The sequence below is a fragment of the Canis lupus genome, chromosome 29 (assembly GCF_011100685.1).
Source record: "Canis lupus familiaris isolate Mischka breed German Shepherd chromosome 29, alternate assembly UU_Cfam_GSD_1.0, whole genome shotgun sequence".
Lineage (NCBI taxonomy): Eukaryota > Metazoa > Chordata > Mammalia > Carnivora > Canidae > Canis > Canis lupus.
This window is the reverse complement of record NC_049250.1, coordinates 33,690,689-33,710,705: the sequence shown is the minus strand read 5'-3', so window position 1 is coordinate 33,710,705 and position 20,017 is coordinate 33,690,689. Positions and strand designations below refer to the sequence as shown.

At 37.8% G+C, this 20,017-nt stretch overlaps 2 protein-coding genes across 17 annotated transcripts in view; one reads left to right on the top strand and one right to left on the bottom strand.

Annotated features, from left to right (window-relative positions):
- The window catches only part of CNBD1 (cyclic nucleotide binding domain containing 1), a 531,845-nt gene that overhangs the window by 457,933 nt on the left and 53,895 nt on the right, over nucleotides 1-20,017 (bottom strand). For 9 of the 16 annotated variants that reach the window (XR_005381188.1, XM_038579692.1, XM_038579694.1 and 6 more), the window contains one exon: nucleotides 12,980-13,052. The exons of 2 other annotated variants lie outside the window; for them this stretch is intronic. Coding sequence is in view for 13 of the 14 variants with exons in the window: in XM_038579696.1 (XP_038435624.1) it covers nucleotides 12,980-13,052 (73 nt within the window). In the remaining variant the exon portion in view is untranslated. Of the gene's footprint in view, nucleotides 1-12,979; nucleotides 13,053-19,945; nucleotides 20,003-20,017 lie in introns of all 16 variants that reach the window. 5 more of the 16 variants (XM_038579686.1, XM_038579689.1, XM_038579688.1 and 2 more) reach the window with 1 other exon arrangement.
- Nucleotides 9,682-10,320, top strand: LOC608680 (ubiquitin-conjugating enzyme E2 N-like). Its single transcript, XM_038579698.1, has one exon. It carries the CDS (start codon nucleotides 9,705-9,707, stop codon nucleotides 10,161-10,163), a length of 459 nt encoding a protein of 152 aa, XP_038435626.1. The 5' UTR covers nucleotides 9,682-9,704; the 3' UTR covers nucleotides 10,164-10,320.

The following is a 20,017-nucleotide window of genomic DNA, read 5'->3' as shown; positions in this document are numbered from 1 at the left end:
TATGCTTTTGGGTGCAATTGTAAATGGGATGGACTCCTTAATTTCTCTTTCTTCAGTCTCATTGTTAGTGTATAGAAATGCCACTGACTTCTGGGCATTGATTTTGTATCCTGCCACGCTACCGAATTGCTGTATGAGTTCTAGCAATCTTGGGGTGGAGACTTTTGGGTTTTCTATGTAGAGTATCATGTCATCGGCGAAGAGGGAGAGTTTGACTTCTTCTTTGCCAATTTGAATGCCTTTAATGTCTTTTTGTTGTCTGATTGCTGAGGCTAGGACTTCCAGTACTATGTTGAACAGCAGTGGTGAGAGTGGACATCCCTGTCTTGTTCCTGATCTTAGGGGAAAGGCTCCCAGTGCTTCCCCATTGAGAATGATATTTGCTGTGGGCTTTTCATAGATGGCTTTTAAGATGTCGAGGAATGTTCCCTCTATCCCTACACTCTGAAGAGTTTTGATCAGGAATGGATGCTGTATTTTGTCAAATGCTTTCTCTGCATCCAATGAGAGGATCATATGGTTCTTGGTTTTTCTCTTGCTGATATGATGAATCACATTGATTGTTTTACGGGTGTTGAACCAGCCTTGTGTCCCAAGGATAAATCCTACTTGGTCATGGTGAATAATTTTCTTAATGTACTGTTGGATCCTATTGGCCAGTCTCTTGTTGAGAATTTTTGCATCTATGTTCATCAGGGATATTGGTCTGTAATTCTCCTTTTTGGTGGGGTCTTTGTCTGGTTTTGGAATTAAGGTGATGCTGGCCTCATAGAACGAATTTGGAAGTACTCCATCTCTTTCTATCTTTCCAAACAGCTTTAGGAGAATAGGTATGGTTTCTTCTTTAAACGTTTGATAAAATTCCCCTGGGAAGCCATCTGGCCTTGGACTCTTGTGTCTTGGGAGGTTTTTGATGACTGCTTCAATTTCCTCCCTGGTTATTGGCCTGTTCAGGTTTTCTATTTCTTCCTGTTCCAGTTTTGGTAGTTTGTGGCTTTCCAGGAATGCATCCATTTCTTCTAGATTGCCTAATTTATTGGCGTATAGCTGTTCATAATGTTTTTAAAATCGTTTGTATTTCCTTGGTGTTGGTAGTGATCTCTCCTTTCTCATTCATAATTTTATTAATTTGAGTCTTCTCTCTCTTCTTTTTAATAAGGCTGGCTAATGGTTTATCTATCTTATTAATTCTTTCAAAGAACCAACTCCTGGTTCTGTTGATCTGTTCCACAGTTCTTCTGGTCTCGATTTTGCTGAGTTCTGCTCGAATCTTTATTAACTCCCTTCTTCTCTTGGGTGTAGGATCTATTTGCTGTTTTTTCTCTAGCTCCTTTATGTGTAAGGTTAGCTTTTGTATTTGAGTTCTTTCCAGTTTTTGAATGGATGCTTGTATTGCGATGTATTTCCCCCTTAGGACTGCTTTTGCTGCATCCCAAAGATTTTGAACGGTTGTATCTTCATTCTCATTAGTTTCCATGAATCTTTTTAATTCTTCCTTAATTTCCTGGTTGACCCTTTTATCTTTTAGCAGGATGGTCCTTAACCTCCACGTGTTTGAGGTCCTTCCAAACTTCTTGTTGTGATTTAGTTCTAATTTCAAGGCATTATGGTCTGAGAATATGCAGGGGACAATCCCAATCTTTTGGTATCGGTTCAGACCCGATTTGTGACCCAATATGTGGTCTATTCTGGAGAAAGTTCCATGTGCGCTTGAGAAGAATGTGTATTGAGTTTGGATGTAAAGTTCTGTAGATATCTGTGAAATCCATCTGGTCCAGTGTATCATTTAAAGCTCTCGTTTCTTTGGAGTTGTTGTGCTTAGAAGACCTATCAAGTATAGAAAGAGCTAGATTGAAGTCACCAAGTATAAGTGTATTATTATCTAAGTATTTCTTCACTTTGGTTAATAATTGATTTATATATTTGGCAGCTCCCACATTCGGGGCATATATATTGAGGATTGTTAAGTCCTCTTGTTGAATAGATCCTTTAAGTATGATATAGTGTCCCTCTTCATCTCTCACTACAGTCTTTGGGGTAAATTTTAGTTTATCTGATATAAGGATGGCTACCTCTGCTTTCTTTTGAGGACCATTCGAATGGTAAATGGTTCTCCAACCTTTTATTTTCAGGCTGTAGGTGTCCTTCTGTCTAAAATGAGTCTCTTGTAGACAGCAAATAGATGGGTCCTGCTTTTTTATCCAGTCTGAAACCCTGCGCCTTTTGATGGGGTCATTAAGCCCGTTCACATTCAGAGTTACTATTGAGAGATATGAGTTTAGTGTCATCATGATATCTATTCAGTCCTTGTTTTTGTGGACTGTTCCACTGAACTTCTTCTTAAAGGGGAATTTTAAGAGTCCCCCTTAAAATTTCTTGCAGAGCTGGTTTGGAGGTCACATATTCTTTCAGTTGCTGCCTGTCTTGGAAGCTCTTTATCTCTCCTTCCATTTTGAATGAGAGCCTTGCTGGATAAAGTATTCTTGGTTGCATGTTCTTCTCATTTAGGACCCTGAATATACCCTGCCAGCCCTTTCTGGCCTGCCAGGTCTCCGTGGACAGGGCTGCTGTTACCCTAATACTCCTCCCCATAAAAGTCAGGGATTTCTTGTCTCTTGCTGCTTTAAGGATCTTCTCTTTATCTTTGGAATTTGCAAGCTTCACTATTAAATGTCGAGGTGTTGAACGGTTTTTATTGATTTTAGGGGGGGATCTCTCTATTTCCTGGATCTGAATGCCTGTTTCCCTTCCCAGATTAGGAAAGTTTTCAGCTAGAATTTGTTCAAATACATATTCTGGCCCTCTGTCCCTTTCGGCGCCCTCGGGAACCCCAATTAAACGTAGGTTTTTCTTTCTCAGGCTGTCGTTTATTTCCCTTAATCTATCTTCATGGTCTTTATTGTTTGTCTCTTTTCTTCCTCAGTTTCCCTCTTTGCTATCAACTTGTCTTCTAGGTCACTCACTCGTTCTTCCACCTCGTTAACCCTCGTCGTTAGGACTTCTAGTTTGGATTGCATCTCATTCAATTGATTTTTAATTTCTGCCTGATTAGCTCTAAATTCTGCAGTCATGAAGTCTCTTGAGTCCTTTATACTTTTTTTCTAGAGCCACCAGTAGCTGTATAATAGTGCTTCTGAATTGGCTTTCTGACATTGAATTGTAATCCAGATTTTGTAACTCTGTGGGAGAGAGGACTGTTTCTGATTCTTTCTTTTGAGGTGAGGTTTTCCTTCTAGTCATTTTGCTCAGTGCAGAGTGGCCAAAAGCAAGTTGTATTGGGAAAAAGAGAGGAGAGAAAGAAGGAAAGAAAAGAGAAAGAGAAAAAAAAGGGAAGAAAAGAAAAACAAAAAACAAAAAGAAGAAAAAGAGAAAGAAAAAGAAAGGAGAAAAAAAGGGGGTGGGGGAAGGAAACAAATCAAAAAGCAAAACAAAACAAAACAAAACAAAACAAAACAAAAAAAGAACCACCGGGGAGTATCTTCTGATTCTGTGTACTTTAAGTCCCTTGGCTTCTCCTGGAAGTTGTCCGTCTAGCTGATCTTCTGGGGGAGGGGCCTGTTGTGCTGATTTTCAGGTGTTAGCAGTTGGGGGAGCTGCTGTGCCCCTGCCTGGTGCAGGGCTCAGTGGGGGTTGTTTACCCCGTGAGGCCGCAGGAGGAACAGCCCCAGTGGCGGGGCAAGCTCTGGAGCCCTGGCGTCAGCCCCCGCAGTAACTCCAGAGCTCTCCGTCTGCAGGGCCTGGAGGCTCCCGGCAGGGCCGCTGATCTGCTCAGCTCCGGGTCGGAGCGTCCTTGCTGTCCTGGGCCCTCCCGGCCTCTGCCTGTCCCGGGGGGAGGCCGGATCCTGGGCTGTGTCCCGGCGCCCTGTGCTCCGGGGCCTGCGCTGGTGGATTCGCGCTCCTGGGCCGCACAGCCCCCTCCGCGGAGCTGCCGCCCGAGCCCCTCCGACCTGCTCCTGGAACCGCGCAGCCCCCTCCGCACGGAGCCTCTTCCTCCGCCCGAGGCCCTCCGAGCTGATCCTGGAAACGCGCAGCCCCCTCCGCGGAGCCGCTGCCCGAGCCCCCCCCCAGCTGCCCCCGCCCCGCAGCCCCCTCCCGGAGCCGCCCCCGAGCCCCTCCGAGCTGCTCCCGCCCCGCAGCCCCCTCCGCGGAGCCGCCCCCGAGCCCCCCCCGAGCTGCTCCGGGTCCCGCCGTGCGCGCTGCAGCCCTTAGGGAGCTCGGCGCACTCTCCCGGGGCGCAGGTGTCTGTTAGTGTCCCAGGGAGCCCGAGGGCATCCCCGCCCTCCTGGGTCCTGCTCCACCTCCCCGCGAGCCCCTTTCCGCCCGGGAAGGTCGGTGCAGCTCCTGCGTCTCCGGGTCGGGGCTCTCCTGTCCTGGGGACACTCGCCCCGGCCTCAGCCCGGCTCCTCGCGGGCCCCTCCCCCTTGGAGGCCTTTGTTCCTTTATTTCTTTTTCCCCGTCTTCCTACCATGATAGATGCGCGAACTCTTCTCACTGTAGCATTCCAGCTGGTCTCTCTTTAAATCTCAGGCTGAATTGATAGATTTTCAGGATGATTGGAAGGTTTTCTAGGTAATTTGGTGGAGACAGGTGATTTGGGGACCCTACTCTTCCGACATCTTGCTCCTCCCCCCCATTTATTATTTTAGAGATGGGGGAGAGGTAGAGGCAGAGGGAGAGAGAGAATCTCTAGCAGACTCTCACTGAGATCATGACCTGAACCAAAATCAAGAGTCAGGCGCTTAACTGACTGAGCCACCCAGGCGCCCCCATATGTCAAACTTAAGAAACAAAACAGGTAACATAGGGAGAAAAAAAAGAGGGAGGCAAACCAGGAAACAGACTCTTAACTTTAGAAAACAAACTGATGGTTATTAGAAGGTATGTGGCGGGGGGATGGGTTAAATAGGTGGCAGATATTAAAGACAGCATTTGTTGTGATGAGCACTGGATATTGTGTGTAAGTGATATAAATTCTACACCTGAAACTAATATTACACTGTGATTTAAATAAAAACTAGAGGGCAGCCCCGGTGGCCCAGCGGTTTAGTGCTGCCTTCAGCCCAGGGTGTGATCCCGGAGATGCAGGATCAAGTCCCACATCGGGCTCCCTGCATAGAGCCTGCTCCTCCCTCTGCCTGTGTCTCTGTCTCTCTCTGTCTCTCTCTCTCTCTCTCTTTCATGAATAAATAAATAAAATCTTTTTAAAAATAAATAAATAAATAAAAACGAATTTAAATAAAAACTTGCAAAACATGTTAGTTAATCCATGCAGCTCAAACTTGTGTTATTCAAGGGTCAACTGGTTTATTATAAAAGCATATGATAAAGGACACAGATGAGCATCCAGATGGAACAAATTCATCAGGCAAGGTATGTGGTAAGTGGTACAGAGCCCCCATGCCTTCTCTAGGTTTGCCACTCAATCAGCACCTCCGTTAACCAACTCCCTAAACCCCATGCTTCTGGGTTTTTATAAAAAGCTTCGTTACATAGTCATGACTGATTTAATTATTGGTCATTAGCAACTGATTCAACCTCCAGCCTCTTCCAGGAGGTCAGGGGTGGGACTGAAAATTAGAACCCTTTAAATACATAGTTGGTCCTCCTTGGCAATCAACCCTTACAGTCACCTTATTAACATAACATTTATCACTTCATCGTTTAGGAAATTTCAACAGTTTTAGGAGCTCCCTTACAGAAATAAGGACAAAGACCAAATATATATTTCTTATGAAACACAGTATCACAGAGTGCTACTGGCATTTTGGATAGAACAATGTGCAGGATTTTTACTGCACACCGCACTATTTAGAATGACTAGCCGTACCCACTTATTATCAGTGTCATCTCCTGGTCATTATGACACTAAAAATGCCCCCTGGGAAAGGTGCTGCCTCAGGTGGACAGTCTTGTTCTAGACAATTGGATATAAGTGCATGCACTTTAGGTAAAATAACATTAATAAGCACACGCTGAATTACAAGCCTCCAACTTGTTTACAACCTATAAAATAAATGCAAGATTCCATCTGTCTCTGCCCACCTTTTCTGCTACCACTGGATTGACAGTGCCAATTGATGGTCATCAGTAGAAGCTGTTCAAAATAAAATTGACTTCATTCCAGATAAATATTTGTAGAATCACAGTTTAATCTCTTTTATGTGTGCATACGCCATATTTTCAAAGTTCTTCTGCCTTTCTCTCCCACACTTTATTTCCTTAACAATAAAAATCACCTATATCTTCATAACATAATTCTTATGGCAAAAAAATATGTTTATACATGATTTGGCAACAGAATTAGCAAAATACTCTAAGAAAAAGAATGATAACACATTTTGAAATAAAAATAGTTATAATGAAGAACCAATCATTGTCAATAGACTCTAAAAGCCTTAAACTTGTCCAAGAGCCTCCTTAAAATAATTTCTTTTGTCTCTATCAACCTCTAATACCCTAGTTATTTAATGTATTTTACCTTAACCTAAAGTAATGAGAAAGAAACAATTACTGAATGGCATTTTTTACATTTTAATTAATTACTATCATTTTAATGATATCATTTTCATCTTTTTTAATGTAAAAGTATAAAAAATAAAGATACTGTTTGGGAAAATTGGGTAAAATTAATCATCTGTAAATTGAGGAGTTTCCACTAGACAATTTCTGAGTTTAACTTCCTGTTCTACAATATGTTCACTCTATACTGTGTCTGTGGGGAAATGATGCTAGGTAGGCAACCTAAAAAAGGACCTTGGGCTAAAATCTATTTATGAGTTATAATCTCTGTCAGTATAAAAAATATAGAGCATAACTACATCTATATTTGAGAATAAGTGATTATATATTAGTACTATTAAACACGAATAAGTATTCAATTCTATATCCAGTCACAAAGCTAATTGCTTGGCAAGCAACTATTCTTACACAAATGCACAAATGCATATGCATCATAATTGTGTTTGTCTTTTATAGTTCTAAATTCAGACATGCTTAAAAGCTTTTGTAAGAAATTACAAAAATAATTGGCCACTTTAGAAAATTTAGTTGCAAACATGTAGCTTCCTGTTTGTTTGTTTATTTGAAATTTAGGAGAGCATACATTTCCTTTTAAACCATTTACTCTGTTTATTACTAAGTATATTGAACTTTAAACATAAAAGCTGACTGATCATAAAGTACTTTGACAAAGAGAAAAAATCTCCAAAGTACAGAATGTCAAACCAACAGAAGCTGCTTTTAAAAAATTAATTAATTAATTAATTAAAGAAATTTTTTAAATGATTGGCTCTCTACACAATTCTAAAAAAATAAAGGGGCACTTGGGTGGCTCAGTCAGTTAAACATCTGCCTTCAGCTCAGGTGATGATCCCAGGTCCTGAGATCCAGCCCCACATCAAACTCCCTGGGGATCTGCTTCTCCCTCTCCCTCTGCCCCTGCCCTTAATGCCCTCTCTCTCTCAAATAAATAATATCTTTAGGGACGCCTAGATGGCATAGTGGTTGAGTGATGGGCTTCAACTTAGGGCATGATCCTAGAGTCCAGGTATGAAGTCCCAGAAAAGAGTCCCACATCATGCTCCCTGCATGGAGCCTGCTTCTCCTCCCTTTCCCTCTCTCTGTGTGTATCTCTCATGAATAAATAAATAAAGTCTTTAAAAATAAATAAATAAATAAATAAATAAATAAATAAATAAATAAATAAATAAATAAATAAAATATTTTAAATAAATATCACACGATAAACATGTAGCTATCCTCCTAATCAACAGATAGAAAACCCATATACATTTTTAAAGCATCAAGAAGATATTTATTTCTACTACATATCAGAATGTAACTCAATTCAAAACATTGAACTCTATGCCTAATGTCTAAGGGGAGGAAGCAACAAAATAAACAAATCTGCTCTCCTAGAACATATAGTTTCCTAAGATGAAAAATCCTGTATCCAAGAATTTAGAATTCCAAAGTGACATCATTCCTCTTGTTTACACATTTTTTCTTTCACTTGTGATAAAAAAATATTCCAGAATAACATACTAATATACTGCCTTTATTCTCAGAGAAGAAATATCAAACAGACACCAACTGACTGACCACATGCATTTGGACAGCAGTCACCACACAGTGGGGCTTCCTTTTTACAATTTCCATATATACGGACAAACAGGCATAAGGGTATAAAATGCAGTGAGAAGAGTTCTCATATGCCCAGGTATGGGATAAGAATAGCTCCAACAGCTAGGATTGAGCATAGGGTAGAGGCACATGGGAAATGGTAGAGAGAAGCAGCTGCCCCTCCATCCTCCCATCCTGGGCCAAAGAAAGGACAACTATAAGAAAGATTACATATATATGTAAATAAATATTTATTATATATATAAATACTTATCTATATATATAAATTTATAATCATATAAAAATATATGATTAAATATATAATCAAACCCTTGGTAGGTTATATATAAAATATATAAATACTATACATAAAATATATATAAATATATATTCGAAATATTAATAAAATATATTTGAAATATATTTAAATATTTACCATTTAAAATAATATATAATTATTTAATATATTTTAAATATATATTAAAATATTTAAATTTTTAAATAAAATATATTTTAAATACATAAATATATTATAAAATTTTTAAGTATATAATATAGATCTTATATTTTTTTTAAATATATAACATATATTTTAAGGAATAAAATATAGTAATTATATGCTCTATATAATATAGTAAATATTACACATTATATATAATATGTAATCAAACCCTTGGTAGGTTTCATGTTCAAAAATTTCAATCCTTGAGTCATTTAATCCTTTCTTTTTTTATTATAGGAGAATATTTCATTGGTCATTTTTAACATAATAAATAAATAAATATGGAGGAATATGTTTTTCTTAAATCTCTTTGCAATTTTTTGAAATCAATTGAAAGCTTTGTAATTCTGGAAGAATTCAATGTATATATTTCTGATAAACTGCATAAAGAAATCTCAGTGGGAAAAAGGACCTGACTGCCAAGTCATCATTCATTTGTTGTAATTTATTTTCTTACTCTAAAAAGATATTAATTGTTCATATCTATGTTCATATTTGTAATCATATGTATGTAATCTTTTTCTAAAATATAAGGCTAGAATCTAAACCTAAAACTAAGCAAAATATATACATAGGTACTCTAAAACATGCTGTGTCCCAGGCCCCTAGTGTACACCAATGCCTCAAAAGAAAACATCCAAGAAATTCACAGGATTTGGTGTCTAAGAGAAAATGTGAGACTTAATAAAAGGAAGTCAGGCAGGACAACCAGACTGGGCTTGGAGCAGCTGATTGTCTGATGAAATACTACTCTTAGGAGGGATTTATCACACCTGGAAGATGAAGGCTGGTAAGACTTATGTAGAATGGATACTTTGGCAGATCCACATCTAAATAATTCAACCTTTCTTACTTTGATCACCCAAGGTAGGTGAAGAGAGGTCTAGAAACATGTTTAGGATTTTTTTGGTGGTTGTTTTTTATGTCTGGTTTAAAAAGCAAAAAGAGAAAAAGGCATTCAGCTCCAAAGCTTTAATTTGCTTTTTATGTGTTAGCAAAGGGACCAGCATATAAAACAAACTCAACAGTTAAAAACTTGGATAAGGGTCAAGAGCTGAGGCCGAACTCGGGATCTGACAAGATGGCCAGGCTGCCCCGCAGGATTATCAAGGAAACCCAGCGTTTGCTGGCAGAACCAGTTCCTGGCATTAAAGCAGAACCAGATGAGAGCAACGCCCGTTATTTTCATGTGGTCATTGCTGGCCCCCAGGATTCCCCCTTTGAGGGAGGGACTTTTAAACTGGAACTATTCCTTCCAGAAGAATACCCGATGGCAGCCCCTAAAGTACGTTTCATGACCAAAATTTATCATCCTAATGTAGACAAGTTGGGAAGAATATGTTTAGATATTTTAAAAGATAAGTGGTCCCCAGCACTGCAGATCCGCACAGTTCTGCTATCGATCCAGGCTTTGTTAAGTGCTCCCAATCCAGATGATCCGTTAGCAAATGATGTAGCGGAGCAGTGGAAGACCAACGAAGCCCAAGCCATAGAAACAGCTAGAGCATGGACTAGGCTATATGCCATGAATAATATTTAAAATTGATCTGATCATCAAGTGTGCATCACTTCTCCTGTTCTGCCAAGACTTCTTCCTTTTTTGTTTGCATTTAATGGACACAGTCTTAGAAACATTACAGAATAAAAGCCCAGACATCTTCAGTCCTTTGGTGATTAAATGCACATTAGCAAATCTATGTCTTGTCCTGATTCACTGTTGTAAAGCATAAGCAGAAGCTAGAAGTACCATCTGGATTGTTGTGAAACGTTTAAAAGCAGTGGCCCCTCTCTGCTTTTATTCATTTCCCCCATCATGGTTTAAGTATAAAGCACTGTGAATGAAGGTAGTTGTCAGGGTTAGCTGCAGGGTGTGGGTGTTTTTCTTTATTATTATTTTTGAGGGGGAGAGGTAGTTTTATTTTAATTTTATGGGCTCCTTCCCCCCCTTTTCTGGTGATCTAATTGCATCGGTTAAAAGCAGCTAACCAGTTCTTTAGAATATGCTCTCTAGCCAAGTCTAACTTTATTTAGACACTGTAGATGGACAAGCTTGATTATTTGAACCAAAATGGGAACATTAAACAAACATTACAGCCCTCATTAATAACATTGTGACTTTGCTGTCAAGTGTAGAATCCTTCCTTCAAGAAAAAGCTTGTGACCATTTTGTATGGCTTGTCTGGAAACTTCTGTAAATCTTATGTTTTAGTAAAATATTTTTTGTTATTAAAAAAAACTTGGATAAGTCTTTTTGAATAGCAATAATAATTTTTAAAAACCATTTATATAGCTCTATGTGCCAGACGATGTTTACTCTATGTATGTTATCTTATTTAATCATCTTAATAATAACTCTATAAAATAGGTGCTATTTTTATCTCCATTTTTAAAATAAGAAAACTGAAGTAAAGAGAAATTAAGTAACCAATCCAAGGTCATACATTCGGTAAGTGGCTGATCCAGGATTCAAACAAGGTGACATGATTTGAGTGCATGCAGTTTATTCTTCACCCTGTGCTGAAAAGCACTGAGAGGGAAGAGGAGGCATAAGTGCACAGAAAAAATAAAAATCATTCTTGGGAGAAATCCAAGGAATATAAAAGAAGTATGTCCTCCTTCCTTTCTCTGAAAAAGAAGAAATGACAAGATTGATGAAGATACAGAAATACCTTAAAATCAGAAACACAAGAAAATTAAAAACACCAGAAACAACAAGTGTTGGCAAGGATGTAGAGAAAAAGAAACCCTCCTGCATTGTTGGTGGGAATGTAAACTGGTGCAGCCACTGTGGAAAACAATACGGAGTTTCCTCAAAAAATTAAAAATAGAACTACCTATGATCCATTACACTACTGGGTATTTACCCAAAATATATAAAAACACTAATTCAAAGGGATACATGCACCCCTGTACTTATTGCAACATTATTTACAATAGCCAAACTATGGAAGTAGCCCAAATGTCCGTCAATAGATGAATGAATGAAGATGTGGTAATACACACACACACACACACACACACACACACACACAGTGGAATGTTATTCAACCATGAAAAAAAATAATGAAAACTTGCCATCTCAACAACATGGATGGAGTTTAAGAGTATAATGCTAAGAAAAATAAGTCAGAGAAGACAAATACCATATGATTTCACTTGTATGTGAAATTTAGGAAACAAAACAAATTAACAAAGATAGAAAAAAAGAGAGAGAGACAATCCAAGAAACAGAGTCTTAACTGTAGAGAACAAATTGATGGTTACCAGAGGGGACATGGGTTGGGGAAGGAAATAGGCGATGGGGATTAAGAAGTATATTTATCATAGGGCAGCCCCAGTGGCGCAGCGGTTTAGCGCCGCCTGCAGCCCGGGGTGTGATCCTGGAGACCTGGGATTGAGTCCCATGTCGGGCTCCCTGCATGGAGCCTGCTTCTCCCTCTGCCTGTGTCTCTGCCTCTCCTCTCTCTCTCTCTGTGTGTGTCTCTATGAATAAATAAATTTAAAAAAAGAAGTATATTTATCATAAACAAACAATAAGATGTAACTTACAGTTTATTTATTTAGAAGACCTTATTTATTCATGAGAGACACAGAAAGAGAGGCAGAGACATAAGCAGAAGAAGTAGGCTCCCCACGGGGAGCCTGATGTGGGACTCAATCCCAGGACCCCCAGACCATGCCCTGAGCTGAAGGCAGACGCTCAACCACTGAGCCACCCAGGCACCCCTAAAGACAGTTTAAAGTAGAGAAAGTCTGTACACTTAGGGCATTTTCTCAGTAGTCCCATTAGAGATGAGGCAAGGTCCTCTCTTACTAGAGAAAAATGGGAGAGTCAGGAAACTGATCTGTAAGAAACTAACAAGTTTTATAATTTCAAAAATCCAACCTGGGAAACAGAGTTGGCAAGACAATCATTTTTTTTCAAATTCTATCTTCAAGGATCACATATCTTAGGAATCCTGAGCTTTGAGCCCTAATATTTCCTAATTCTTTGGCTCCAGTATTTTTCCAGTACATAGGCATCTCCTATGTGCTGCTAAAGCACTTATTTCACTCTGTCTTTGTGTTTTCAACCATTTAAAGCTTTCTTCACTTATGACTATTTTTCAAGTACTAGAAAGGGCCCAGCTAGGGATGAATTATGTTTGCTTCACTCTCAATTGTTTCCTTAAAATATAACATATATTCTGCCCCTTTCATCTGGAGAAATAACCTCCAGGTTTTCAAATATTTTTATATATGTGGCAAATCAAGTACCAATGGAGGGAACAATAGTTTACTACTATACTTTATCCATAAAACAAACATGTTTATATTCATTTGAATGCTAGAAAAAGAAATGCATGAGTAACTTGCCTGGATTGTAATCCTCTAATATGACACAATGCATTCAACTGGCCATAATCAATGTACTTAGACATTTTCAACCCTGAAAAAAAAATCAATTAAAATTGAGTAATTTTCTATAATCTTATCAACCAAGATTGTAAATAGAGTTTAATTCCAAACATTAATCATAATAAAAGAATTCAGTGATCATGGAAGTGAAGTATTATAGTCATTTTTTTAATTTAAAGATTATTTATTTATTGACAGAGAGGGTGGGGGATGGGGAGCAGCAGAGGCAAAAGGAGAAGCAGGCTCTCCGCTAACAGAGAGCCTGAAGCAAGGCTCAATCCCAGGACCCAGAGATCATGACCTGAGCCTAAGGCAGATGCTTGACCAACTGAGTCAGCCAGGTACCCCATCAGTCTTTGATATGCAAGCAGAACTGAATAAATAGGACTGATTAAATAATAGAACAAGAGAATGTAATTTTTTTCATTGATGTCAAATCTGGTCTGACATTGTTTTCCTGGAGTTTATATGTGTCATAAAATGTCCCTCCTCTTGAAGTAAGCTTTTCAGACTCCCCATCCTATATCTTTTGAATGTGAACTGACAATGTCATAACAATTCAGTTTTCTTGAAAACAGTCCCTGTCTGTCTTCTGTCTCTCTCTCCAGAATACTACTAATTTTTATTCGATCCCATACAGGCCCATCTTTGGCTAGCCCCTTTTCAGAGCACCTTCCAATATCTAGATTCAGTTTGCAATTCATCTGAAGTTAATGTGTAAGCAAATCACCAATATGGGAGCAGAAAGATAGTAAACATAGGCAAGAAGAAAACTAATTGCAATTCTCCTTCAGTACCAGAAAGAACTGATATCCTTCAAGGGAGATGAAAAGGAAAATAGAGTATTGAGTGCGATAAGCATCATTACAATGATGGGCACTCACATCACAGGTCCTTTCCTTTCTCCAGGAGAATGCATGCTATTAGAAATGTTGTAAAACAAAGCAGTAATAAATACCAACATGCACATTATTCCTTCCCTTAGTGAAAAGGTATTGAAAAAAATCAGCAGCTTAATGTACTTCTAAACTTTTTAAAATGTATTTATTGACCACATCGAATAGAATTTGACATGCCAAAATTTATCAATTTTAATTTCAAATTATTGAATTACAAAATGACATTTCGTTTAAGCCTTTTTTGATCTAAAATTAATCATCGATAACATATACCACATTTTAAACATGAAATTGAAATAAAAGAAATTGGGACGCCTGGGTGGCTCAGCGGTTAGGCATCTGCCTTTGGCTCAGGGCGTGATTCCAGGGTCCCAGGATCGAGTCCCACATCAGGCTTTCTGCATGGCGCCTGCTTCTCCCTCTGCCTGTGTCTCAGCCTCTCTCTCTCTCTCCCCTTCTCTCTCTCTCTTTCATGAATAAATAAAATATTTTAAAAAATAAAAAATAAAAGAAATGTAAACAGAAAACTGGTTGCTATCCACCTAAACCATTACCATTTAATAAACCTGAAAACACTAATTACATGATTTAGGTATTTTCTTACCTATATTATTCAGTTAAGTCTTAAGAATCAAAAAATTACCTAATTGTATTATAACAACATATGGAATACTTATTTTAAATGAACCAAGTTATATATAGATTTTTATCAAAAATATTTATAAGTATACTCATATAATTCTAACATAAAATATTATATAAAATCTCAATGATAGTAGATTTTTAGATTGATAGACTTAGAAAAGCCTTCTATGAAGTATTGCTTTAGTCCAATCTAAAAACATGATCAGAAATAGCCCTGATGTCTAGTATGGACAGAAAAAGGGGATGATTGCCATAGATATTTTTTATAAAGTTCAAGGTTTGAAAAATCCTGGCTTTAAAGGGGGGATTTTTAAGGTAAATATCTTCATCCTTCAGTTAAAGTAGCTTACAAAAAAAATCACAGGGTACATATTATAAGACTAAGAATTGCTAGCAAAGATAGAAAAATTGAGAAATCAACCTGCCTGAGAAAAGCTATAGCACTTGAGGGGTAAGGCTTTGTGCTAAACATGGCACAGCCAATTAAACTCAAAACCAGAATAGCCTATATATTAAGTACAGCCTCGGAGGACACTTTACAATTCACCAAAAAATTTCTTCGTTGATTTTCATTTCCAAGAGGTATTTGTGACAAGGGACTTTTTACATGAAGGATGTTGAACAACATAATGGATTTTGTCTTTAAAGCAGTTTCGTTTAAAGAAAAAAAGCCAATAGATTTCAACATGAAATTGTAACCTTGTAGAGACCAGAAGTTGAGCTTCTCTGGTGATCAAATTTAATACCAGAATAAAGCCTAAGGAGTTCCAGGGGGACTAAGTTTACATTTATTTTCCAGTCTTGTTTTCCCTCATGAATATCTTAGCTGGGCTTTTGACAGTAGAGAGGGCTTACCGTTATAATGGGGGTGAAATCATGAATTTTGACCAGTTTGTTTGAAAGAAGATTAGAAGCTGATATAAAAAAATAGTTACAAAGTAAATCCTAAACTAGAAACAAAAAACAAGAAATTCAGGGCGCAATTAAAAAAACAATTTTATCTACAAATATAATGCTGACTATACATTATTAAAAGAGAGAAACTAAAATCCAATGTGTTATCTGAGTGATACATTAGTGATCTTTTGTTTATATGTGTTAATGTCTGTCCAGGAGTAGATATGTATTTTTGTATTTGTGCAGAGGAGTCAATTATGTATGCTTTTGTGGGAGTTATAAAAATTGTTAAAAATGAGTCTCGTAAGTGTTAAAATAAAATTAAACTATTTTCCCCAACAAAATTTCCCTTAAAAGGTGGATACCCCTTGCAAAAAGCTAAGAGGAAGCAATAGAATAAGTGAAGCCTTAGAAATATGTAAATGCAAAACCACTATTTACTAGAAGATTAGGCTTATTGGAATGGTTACTGAGCAAAACAAAAGAGATGGAAAGCACAGCCAAAGAGAAAATGTGATGATGACCATGTGGAATTATCAGGGTATGGTTAGCTGGAAAACAGAAAGCTAAGACCTCTTCAAATGCACTTGCAGGACACACTCTAATTACTCATCCATGATAAGTAGAACTTTGCTTAACACAATATTCAGAGCACAAAGAAGCAGCTCAGCAACAATAGCATCAGAAACATTATCAACACATTTTTTTATGGTAAGAATGGCATACTTATACGAATAAGCAGGAGAATGCTAGCAAAGGATTAAAGCACAGAACATGGAGAAAATAAAGGATACATCAGACACTTAAGAATGACTAACTCTATGTAATAGGATAAGTCACCTGGTTCTATGCTTTTAAGTTTATATTTGTGTTAATAATAGGGAATTAAACATACCTACGTTGATGATTAATAGTGTATTTGTTTCAGGCCACCTGGGTGGCACAGTTGGTTAAGCATCGAACTCTTGGTTTAGACTCAGGTCTTGATTCCAGGATCATGAGATCGAGCCCCACATTAGGCCCCATGCTCAGCATGGGGTCCGCTTAAGTTTCTCCCTCTCCCTCTGCCCCTAGCCTGCTCTCTTCCTCTTTCTCTCAAATAAATAAATCTTTAAAAAAAATAGTATATTTGTATTTCAACTAATATTGTTTTCTAAAATACCAAAGTTAATTCTCCCTCAAAATAACATTAATTAAATGTGAGGAATCTGAAAAATGTCAGCTAAATAAACCATAAGGGGCAAAGGAATAGTCAAATCAAGGATTTCCAAAACTTAAAGATGACTTACAACATGGATAATTACACAAGTGGGCTTATATTGTCTGAGTGGGTTAAGATGTTAAAATATGCATATGTTAACTGAGAAGGGATGAGAAGAGGGGAATATTATGCAACAAATTATCAAAATAATTTCCCTTTATATCCAACATTTTTAGAAAAGTAATCTACATTCATCTTTATTTCCTCAACACAATTTTACTTCTTTACTCATTATAATTTATCTTCCACTTTCATTATTCATTAGGATTTGTTTTGTTTAGTCTAGGACATCCTGTAGTTACCAGTCCAAAAACTTTTTTCAGTCTTCCTTGCACGAAACTCTGTGTGACATCTGACACTGGTGAAGCCTATCGACAAGGTTTCTGTGACACTATTCTCTCCCTGCTTACTTCTTCCTCATTAGACTGCTCTACTGACTCATCTTCATTGTCCATGAATCCATTCTCAATCCCTCTATCTTCTCGATTTAGATTCTTTTTCTGTATGATTAGGATCCTTGAATCAATCTCTCCAGCATAGAACTCTGATCTGCTCTTCACTAATATTCACATGAAAGTCATCCTTGAAAATCAAAATCAAGATAACAAAAACTTTACTTAAAATCTCTTTTATGGACGCCTGGGTGGCTCGGGTGGGTGAGCGTCTGCATTTGGCTCAGGGTGTGATCCTGGAGTCCCAGAATTGAACCCCACATCGGGCTCCCTGCAGGGAGCTTGCTTCTCTCTCTGCCTATGTCTCTGCCTCTCTCTGTGTGTCTCCCATGAATAAATAAATAAAATATATATTTTTTTTAAAAATCTCTTTTAAACTGCTTTCCCTCAAAAAAAATCTGGTCTTTCTCATCAACCTTAGGGTCCTAATTCTACACTCTCTCCTTCAGGACCCATGTGTTATGAAGCCTGTCAATTCTACCTCTTTTGAAATGTATCCTAAATGTCTTTGAAGTATGTCCTTTCCAATCCTAAGGCCAGGGCCACCAACTCTCTTATTGTGTGCACACTAAAAAGGAGTACCTTTCACATGCATGCAACATGTCAGTATTTTGTTTCAGACCCACTGTGAGTCTCAATTGCACTACTCATCTGCTCTACTCCAATAACCTCCTATCTATTCTCCCTGACTCAAACTTCTTCCTTTCCAACTGACCCTTCATATTACTATTACAGTATTTTTAAAAATTCCAATGTGATTACATAACTTTCTTGCTTTAATCCTTCCAATCCTCTACAGACTAAAGTTTAAATACCATGTACAAATACAATGCCTTTTATAATCATATCCAAATTAGCTTCGATGGCTTCATCAGACAACACCACCTATGTTCATTTCCCTTATCCATCCCCCTACACACACAGGTCCAAATGTCTTTCAATAGCACAAGTTCTGGTTACTCCATGAATATACTTTCCCCCTTCAATATGATATTCTCTTTGGTTCTTTCTCAACTTAAAAAAATCATCCATCCATTTAGATAGACCTCAGAAATCAACCTGTGACATGTTTAAAACTTATTTTCCCTAGGAAAAAAAAATAGTTGTATCTTCTATTATGCTCTTATAGTACCCTGAAAATTGTTACACTATAGCAAGCACTATCCTTCTTTAGAACTTTTTCATTTATACCTAATGTTTCTTCCAACTTATCACTAACCCCTGACGGCAGGGTCCACTTCCTACTCATATACAAAACACAGGAATTTATCACAGTTCTTGGATCTAAGTAAATATATATCAAATTATAATGAATAAATAAGAAGAATATGGATCCAATATGTCAGGTGATGGTCAATTATATGTAAGAAAATAAATCAAGGAAAAATAATGAAGGCAGAAAAAATGAAAATAAAGTTGTCTTTCAAAAATATGGCAAATAATAAATCACCAAATGCTTTTAAAAACACATGTCCACAATAGCCAAACTGTGGAAGGAGCCTCGGTGCCCATCGAAAGATGAATGGATAAAGAAGATGTGGTCTATGTATACAATGGAATATTCCTCAGCCATTAGAAACGACGAATACCCACCATTTGCTTCAACGTGGATGGAACTGGAGGGTATTATGCTGAGTGAAGTAAGTCAATCGGAGAAGGACAAACAGTGTATGTTCTCATTCATTTGGGGAATATAAATAATAGTGAAAGGGAATATAAAGGAAGGGAGAAGAAATGTGTGGGAAATATCAGAAAGGGAGACAGAACATAAAGACTCCTAACTCTGGGAAATGAACTAGGGGTGGTGGAAGGGGAGGGGGGCCGGGGGTGGAGATGAATGGGTGATGGGCACTGAGGGGGGTACTTGACGGGATGAGCACTGGGTGTTATTCTGTATGTTGGTAAATTGAACACCAATAAAAAATTAATTTATCAAAAAAAAAAACACATAAGACACACGTACATACACACACCCTTCCCCTGGCAGGTTATCATACTTAAAACATTTCACCTCTCTTCTACATAAGATTAAAGATCACAGGCAGCCCCGGTGGCTTAGCGGTCTGGCGCCGCCTTCAGCCCAGGGCATGATCCTGGAGACCCAGGATTGACTCCCACATCTGGCTCCCTGCATGAAGCCTGCTTCTCCTTCTGCCTCTCTCTCTCTCTCTCTCCCTCTCTCTCTCTCTCTCTCTCATAAATTAAAAAAAGATCTTTTTTAAAAATATTTTTAAAAAATATTAAAGATCACATCAATGTCATTTGGGGGCATTAAAATCTCACCATGAACAAAGAGCCCACTAAATAACATAGTTTAAAAAGAGGAAACAATTTTGATCTTCATTAAAACTGTTTACCAGACTCTTAAATATAGAGAACAAACTGAGGGCTGCTGGAAAGGAGGTGGGTGGGAAGATGGGCTAGATGGGTAATGGGTATTAAGGAGGGCATTAAGGAAGGAAGAGTAAAAACAGTTGATGAGAAAGTATTCAAAGTTAACATACAAGAAAATTTAGTCTGTCCACTGTACCAGTTTACTCCCTACTGCTCTTTTTTTTTCAAGCAAGTGATGAGCACTGGGTGTTATATGTAAGCAATGAATCTTTCAATTCTACACCTGAAACTAATATTACATTGTATATTAACTAATTGGAATTTAAATAAAAACTTGAAAAAAGGAAAAAAATACTGAACATTTATCATATTTCCAAACTACAAACTGAAAAATAAAGCTAAACAGTGTAGTGTCAATAAACTATAAAAGACATACAGAAGCTCATCTTGTTGGCAGAAATAAGCAGAGTTCTCTAAGGATGGTGGTATAGACCTAAAAAATACAACC

Bases quoted from the DNA above. Each gene is read 5' to 3' on its own strand.
- LOC608680 (XM_038579698.1), top strand. From the start codon at position 9,705: ATGGCCAGGCTGCCCCGCAGGATTATCAAGGAAACCCAGCGTTTGCTG.